Source organism: Bos indicus x Bos taurus, chromosome 10 (assembly GCF_003369695.1).
Source record: "Bos indicus x Bos taurus breed Angus x Brahman F1 hybrid chromosome 10, Bos_hybrid_MaternalHap_v2.0, whole genome shotgun sequence".
NCBI lineage: Eukaryota > Metazoa > Chordata > Mammalia > Artiodactyla > Bovidae > Bos > Bos indicus x Bos taurus.
This window is the reverse complement of record NC_040085.1, coordinates 17,871,425-17,879,433: the sequence shown is the minus strand read 5'-3', so window position 1 is coordinate 17,879,433 and position 8,009 is coordinate 17,871,425. Positions and strand designations below refer to the sequence as shown.

The 8,009-nt window shown below is 41.4% G+C and overlaps 1 protein-coding gene across 1 annotated transcript; it reads right to left on the bottom strand.

The window, feature by feature from the left end:
• Positions 1 to 4,675: 4,675 nt before the first annotated feature.
• Positions 4,676 to 5,039, bottom strand: LOC113899963 (histone H4-like). The gene has a single exon (XM_027553343.1). The coding sequence runs from the start codon at positions 5,014 to 5,016 to the stop codon at positions 4,705 to 4,707; it is 312 nt and encodes a 103-aa protein (XP_027409144.1). The 5' UTR covers positions 5,017 to 5,039; the 3' UTR covers positions 4,676 to 4,704.
• Positions 5,040 to 8,009: the final 2,970 nt, after the last annotated feature.

Genomic DNA, 8,009 nt, shown 5'->3' with positions numbered 1-8,009 from the left:
GTACTAAGTCATCTCCAACTCTTTTGCGACCCTGTGACTGTAGTGGGCTCTTCTGTCCATGGGATTTCCCAGGCAAGAAGACTGGAGTGGGTTGCCATTTCTTTCTCCTGGGAATTATCCCCACCCAGGAATGGTACCAATGTCTCCTATTTGGCAGGCAGATTCTTTACCAGAGCCACCTGGGAAGCCTGTGTTATGCCAGAGGCATTTTCAAAGTATTTCCAGCTCTGAAGTTCAGTGCCAAGAACCCTGCAATTCTTGGATTGGTCTACAGAGAGGAATCTGGGAAGGACAGTGAAAAGAGGAATCTAAAAGGCCTTCTCCAGAAATGCCTGATTTTAGCCCAGTCACATTTCTCCAGATGGCACAGAATTCCTGGAAGTGACGTTAACTCTGTTCAATGACAGTTCAGTTGATATATGCTGAAATATGTCACAACATGTTGATGAAAACTCCCAGGACATCTCATTCATGGATGAATGTATGACCTTGAAGCTACTGTCTGATTTTTATAATTCAGACCAGAATTTTGTGTCTTGCTGAGTTTCACGTGCAGACACTCCATCTTTAGTGACTGGGACCTTTACACTCTCTTCCTTTGACTTTTCCAACTCTTATGGTTGCTCAAGAAATGCTGCTGCTGTGAGTTCCATGAAGATGGATTCCTGAGAAGATATTCCTTCTGTCAAGGGCCCTGTGGGTCAGAGCAGTCTAGTCAGTGAACCTTTTGTGCATGAGGTGTCTTGATTCTATGTTGGTGACACAGCTCGACCCTCATCTTGTCATCATGGCAGCTCTTCACAGAATGCTAGGTCATGATCCCGATTCTGGTCTTGAGGATCTGTGCTGTGAGAAATTCTGGACATAAACATGACCACGTAACCTGACATATTGTCTTTATTGCTGTATTGAGGACTCTGATCCTTTTGAAATGTGTCAAATTCAGTGACCAAGCAAACAGTCCTTTAGTGAAAGATGGCACATGGACTTTTGTTGACCGGGATTCTAAATTCTTGACATATTCACAATGTTCCCATAGCAGAGGAGCAAAAAACAAAGAAATGTGTGGCTCTCACTGTAACTTGCAATGAATGAAACTCACCGAGAGAAATTTGTCCTGGCATTCTGGAAGTCTCTGAACCTCACCATGCTTTATCTCTCTTGTATGATTCTGTGGGACTGACAGGTACGGATGAAGGTTTTGCAGAGCCTGAGCCTTCTGAGCCTTTCAGAGGCTCTTCTTTAGACAAAGAAAATGAAATTGCAGAATCAAGTTTCTTGGGCCCAGGACACTAAGGGATCCTGAAATACAGGCTGAATTTGCTTAATGGTAAAACCCTCTGAAAGAGATGGGAATACCAGACTACCTGAACTGCCTCTTGAGAAATTTGTATGCACATCAGGAAACAACAGTTAGAACTGGACATGGAACAACAGACTGGTTCCAAATAGGAAAAGGAGTACGTCAAGGCTGTATATTGTCACCCTGTTTATTTAGCTTATATGCAGAGTACATCACAAGAAACGCTGGGCTGGAAGAAGCACAAGCTGGAATCAAGATTGCCGTGAGAAATATCAATAACCTCAGATATGCAGATGACACCACCCTTATGGCAGAAAGTGAAGAGGAACTAAAGAGCCTCTTGATGAAGGTGAAAGAGGAGAGTGAAAAAGTTGGCTTAAAACTCAACATTCAGAAAACGAAGATCATGGCATCCGGTCCCATCACTTTATGGGAAATAGATGGGGAAACAGTGGAAACAGTGTCAGATTTTATTTTTGGGGGCTCCAAAATCAGTGCAGATGGTGATTGCAGCCATGAAATTAAAAGACGCTTACTCCTTAGAAGAAAAGTTATGACCAGCCTAGATAGCATATTCAAAAGCAGAGACATTACTTTGCCAACAAAGGGTCGTCTAGTCAAGGCTATGGTTTTTCCTGTGGTCATGTATGAATGTGAGAGTTGGACTGTGAAGAAGGCTGAGCGCTGAAGAATTGATGCTTTTGAACTGTGTTGTTGGAGAAGACTCTTGAGAGTCCCTTGGACTGCAAGGAGATCCAACCAGTCCATTCTGAAGGAGATCAGCCCTGGGATTTCTTTGGAAGGAATGATGCTAAAGCTGAAACTCCAGTACTTTGGCCACCTCATGTGAAGAATTGACTCATTGGAAAAGATTCTGAAGCTGGGAGGAATTGGGGGCAGGAAGAGAAGGGGACAACGGAGGATAAGATGGCTGGATGGCATCACTGACTCGATGGACGTGAGTCTGAGTGAATTCTGGAAGTTGGTGATGGACAGGGAGGCCTGGCGTGTTACAGTTCATGGGGTCGCAGGGAATCGGACATGACTGAGTGACTGAACTGAACTGAACTGAAACCCTCTTCATAGATTTTACCCTCCTCTTTAAGATCAAAGCATTATAACCATCTTATTTTGTCCTGATATTGGCAGATTAGCAACCCCCAGGACTCTTTCTGTCCCAGCACTTGATCTGTAATTAATATGAGTATTTTCAGCTCTATCACTTTTTAAATAACAGCTTTATAAAGATAATTCACATATCATCAACTTCACGCTTTTAACTATACAATTGAGTGGTTTTTAGCATGTTCACAGAGTTGTGCAGTCAACAGCACTATCTGATTCCAGAACACCGCCCCAGGAAGAAACTTTGTACCCATTAGCAGTCACTCTCATTCCCCATTTCCCCCAGAGACTGGCATCCATTCCTCTGTTCTCTGTCTCTATGGATTTGACTGTTCTGGATGTTTGCTAGAGATAGAATCAGATCGCATATGACTGTTTGTACCTGTCTTCTTTCACCTAGCGGAATCTCTCCATGGCGTGTCTCCATATCAGCTCTTCACTACTCCTTATGGTCACTTAATTCTCCTTATCCATTCTTCACTTGAAGAATGATTGTTTTGGAAACACTTTGGTTATTTCTACTTTTTAGATCTTATAAATAATGCTGGTATGAGCACTCATGTGCAGGAGCTCTTGCTCTAAATGAATGCACTTTCAGCTAGAGGTTTAATTTTTGTGTTTTCATATTTGTTTCATTTCATTTTGCTTTATTTGGTACCAACATTTCCTTATGGATGTAAAATGAGTAAGTACAAGAGAAAATGCTCTTTAAAATTATGATTTAATGCTTACATGGGATGTAATCATTCCAAGCTATACCTGCATTCATTCAGGAACACTTTTTGAGCACCTACTCATATATGTCAGTCACATGAATAAGTTTTGAGAATATAGTATACCTGACAAAGTCGCCTGCTTTGGGATTGTATTGCTTTAAGACCCCATATGTGTCTTAAAATAATGTTTCTTTCACAAATCATTTTATTCACTCACTGAGCTCTGTTTGTCCCCAATATGTAACATTGACAGGTTTATGGGCAATGGGCTAAGCTTTTAAATCCCTCTCCACCTCTACAGGTAGATACTAGGAAACTTCCAATTTACAAATGACAAAATTGAGGTGTAGAGCTGTTTAGTAACTTAATCAAGGTTACATAACAAGTTAGGAGCAGAGCTTGGGTAGGACGTCAATCATTCTGATGCATGACTAATATTCATAAAAGCTAATTGATAGAACTACCATGAAATCTGTTTCTTTTTTGTTAAATACCATTGCTTTTTTAGAATTTTATACTTTTTGAAATTTTCGTTTGATGAAAGATAAGTTAATGCAGTAATGAAAACTGTACCTTATTCAGTGGGCAATCACAGGACTCTGTATATATTCCTGAACACTGAAGCCAAAAAATTGCAGTCATCATCTTTTATGTCTTTGAACATAACGTTGCTCAGGTTCTCTGTGATTGAATAACCTGCTTATTCAGGGCTTATAGCTGAGCCTCAGTAGCCATATTAAAGAGGATATACATCACAGGTCTTTGCCATGGCAATGAGGACTATATTTTTCAAATTAAAAAACCCCTTCGTGTGGCAAATATGTCTCCTCTGGGACTGTAAGACAGCATTTTCTGTTCTTCTACACTGTATATCTTATTAAAGCAAATCCTTTTTTTAGACAATTAATAAATATGGGTCTGGGCTTCCCCGGGGGCTCAGTGGTAAAGAATCCGCCTGCCAATGCAGAAAATCTTCTTCAGGATGAGTAAGATCCCTGGGTTGAGCAGATCCCCTGGAGAAGGATATAGCAACCCACCCCAGTATTCTTGCCTTGGAAATCCCATGGACAGAGGAGCCTGGTGGGTTACAGTTCATGGGGTTGCAAAGAGTCGGGCTCAAGGTAGTGACTAAACAGCAACAAATACAGGCATGATGAGGAAGTTTCATTGACTTTTCTAATCACATTAGTAATTCATGCCAAAGCAGAAACTTTCAAAGGCAATTTTCTCCCAATAAAAAAGCCTAAAATCTAGTGTTTGCTTTAGTGGCTTCAAGAATTTCTAGGGTTTTCAAGTGAAAGCTACCTGATGAAGCTGAGAGGGAGGGTAAAATGAATGCTGGTCCATTTTCCTCTCTAGCATTAAGCAGATTGATTTATCAAGAATTCTCCAGGTCAGAATACTGGAGTGGGTAGTCATTCCCTTCTCCAGGGGACCTTCTCAACCCAGGGATCAAACCCAGGTCTTCCACATTGCAGGTGGATTCTTTTTTTTTTTTTTTTTTTGGCCCTGAAAAGGGCCTTTGGTTGAAATCAAGCTCCTGAGAGCAAACTGGAAAGCTTAACCACCAAAGCCGTAGAGAGTACGGCCCTGGCGCTTGAGAGCGTAGACCACGTCCATAGCGGTGACCGTCTTCCGCTTGGCATGCTCGGTGTAGGTGACCGCGTCCCGGATCATGTTCTCCAGAAACACTTTCAGGACCCCGCGGGTCTCTTCGTAGATGAGCCCAGAGATGCGCTTCACACCACCACGACGAGCCAGGCGGCGGATACCAGGTTTAGTGATGCCCTGGATGTTGTCGCGCAGAACCTTACGGTGGCGCTTAGCGCCGCCTTTCCCCAGACCTTTGCCGCCTTTGCCGCGTCCAGACATGGTTTCACAAAAAGTAAACCAACAGCAACTGCAGGTGGATTCTTTACAAGCTGAGCCACCAGGGAAAGCCCTTATGAAGAGCAATAACATTTAAAATTTTGATGATCTTGGTCTTACATGTTCTCATGGACCTATGTCTAGAGCAGTGAGACACAACTCCCAATATTTAAGATGGCAAAGAGTTTTAAGACTATGATGCAGGGAACAGACGTCAATGGAGATTGAACTGAGCTGGCATTTCTAACAGGATTTCTATTGCTTTTGATAGTGCTTTGGCTCTGGATTTGTGTATTTTTAGGGTTTTCCCTAGCCCAATTTCCACCATAATTAATGGGTGTGGTTTAGAAGAGCTGGGGGTGATTCAGAAATACATGTATTGAGTTTTAATAGAGGTTCTTATATTTAGGCACTGACTAAAATTTTCTGAATTTACTTTTGTTTACACACATACACACATGTAAATTGTGATCACATATACATGTATTTTCCCCCTACTGCTATTTAACATGGCACACACTAGACAGATTTTGTGACGCAGAGGCAAGATATGAAATCGTTCATAGACAACAAAATATTTCGCAGGTAACTTTTACCAGATTCCATAGGAGGCAGGAACAAAGATGAAGCAAAAATTTCTGCCTTTCTGTTAGAGTCGAAACCCCATTGTTTCATTTGATTCTCTGATCCAAAGGAGATGAACCGAACATGATTCAGTTTTACCACTGTTTATTTCTAGTATGATAGTGTTCTAATTCGAATGATGTGCAGAAGTCTAGCATTTCCCTCCTGTAAAGGAAGTGTGTCACATAACACAGACAAAAGGCCCTCCAGCTGCTGACTCAGCTTCCTGCATGGGTCAGAAGCATCACACAGCCCAGGACCTCTGCATGGACCTCTTGAGCACAGGGTGCAGAATTCAGATCTGGATCTGAAATGGAACAGAGGCTGCCTCACTGTAGGGAGAAGCTGCCCATATGCTGGTTGCCAGTGCGCTGAGGGCAGGCAGAGCCTCTGTCTGTCTGATGAGGGTGGCCACTCACAGGACTCATGCCCCTCTCTCAGTGTCAAGACTGTGGGGAGGGCAGAGCATTGTTACCTGATGCATCTTGAAAGAGAGGGGTAATGGGCAATGGAATCGGGGCATTACGTCCTAAGCCACTTCATCCCCTATACCACCGTGGTTGTAAGTAAAGGCTCTTTCCTGCAGGATCCAGCATGACCCAGAAAGTAACTCAAGACGAGTCTGCCATTTCTGTGGTGGAAAAGGAGGCTGCAATATTGGACTGTGTTTATGAAGCTAGTAGTTATGGTTATTATTTAAAAATCAGACATCACATTGAAAACTGGATTTCTAGCTTCTCTATAAAAGTGTCTAAGAGCACAACATCCTCTGGGGTAGAGGTCAAAAGTCGTGTTTGATTGCATAATGCCTTTGACATAGACTCATTTTATGTTTCAAATCTATGCAGATTTACCATTCACAACATGAATAGCCCAAAAATAAAATTTTAAATTATTATTCATAATATAGAAGCTGATCCACAAAGCAAACAAATTGGAATTAACATCTCATGGAAATATATCTGTTTTTTTTTTTCCCCCCTGTGGTTTTTATCATCACAGCATGGATCCCAGTGTGAGAAATTTCAGTATAGTTTATTCATTAATTCTTAGTTTTTGGGTAAGCATTGTGGAAACAATAGTTGGCAAGACAGATGTGATGTCTGCTTTGCTGGAGCTCATGTTCCAGGGGGCTGTAGTGGTATCCAGTACAGGAACGTAGGCATAAAGGACATTTGATATCATCCTTAATAAAACGATGAACTGAAATTAGCTGGATTCAAACCCTGTCATCTGCATCACAGCATGACTTTTGAGGTATTCCTTAGCCTCTCGTGCATTAGTTTCTTCATACGTAAAATGGCAATAATAGAACCTACTTCATGGACTTCAGAATCAAAATCATCTATATATTTCTATCTGTTTAAAATCATTATAAAATTAAATTATATAGAAACACACCTGCCTGTGTGTTTTATAGAAATAAATATTTAAGCACAGGTACATATTATGGCATCTTGATACAGCAGGGATCACTCACTGATGACCATTATTAATATAGAAGGCAGAGTTTGTTCCAGTACCTACATCAGATTTTCATTCATGTCATTTTCTTTATAACACAAAGTTTCTCCTTATTTTTCTTTTTATTTTATTTTAATTTTTTAAGTTCACAATATTCTATTGGTTTTGCCATATATCAACATGAATCCACCACAGATATACACGTGTTCCCCATCCTGAACCCTCCTTCCTCCTCCCTCCCCGTACCATCCCTCTGGGTCGTTCCAGTGCACCAGCCCCAAGCATCCAGTATCAGTGCATCGAACCTGGACTGGCGACTCATTTCATATATGATATTATACATGTTTCAATGTCATTCTCCCAAATCATCCCACACTCTCCCTCTCCCACAAAGTCCAAAAGACTGTTCTATACATCAGTGTCTCTTTTGCTGTCTCATATACAGGGTTACTGTTACCATCTTTCTAAATTCCACATATATGCGTTAGTATACTGTATTGGTGTTTTTCTTTCTGGCCTACTTCACTCTGTATAATAGGCTCCAGTTTCATCCACCTCATTAGAACTGATTCAGATGTATTCCTTTTAATGGCTGAGTAATATTCCATTGTGTATATGTACCACAGCTTTCTTATCCATTCATCTGCTGATGGACATCTAGGTTGATTCCATGTCCTGGCTATTATAAACAGTGCTGTGATGAACATTGGGGTACACGTGTCTCTTTCGATTCTGGTTTCCTCAGTGTGTATGCCCAGCAGTGGGATTGCTGGGTCATAAGGCAGTTCTATTTTCAGTTTTTTAAGGAATCTCCACACTGTTCTCCATAGTGGCTGTACTAGTTTGCATTCCCACCAACAGTGTAAGAGGGTTTCCTTTTCTCCACACCCTCGCCAGCATTTATTGTT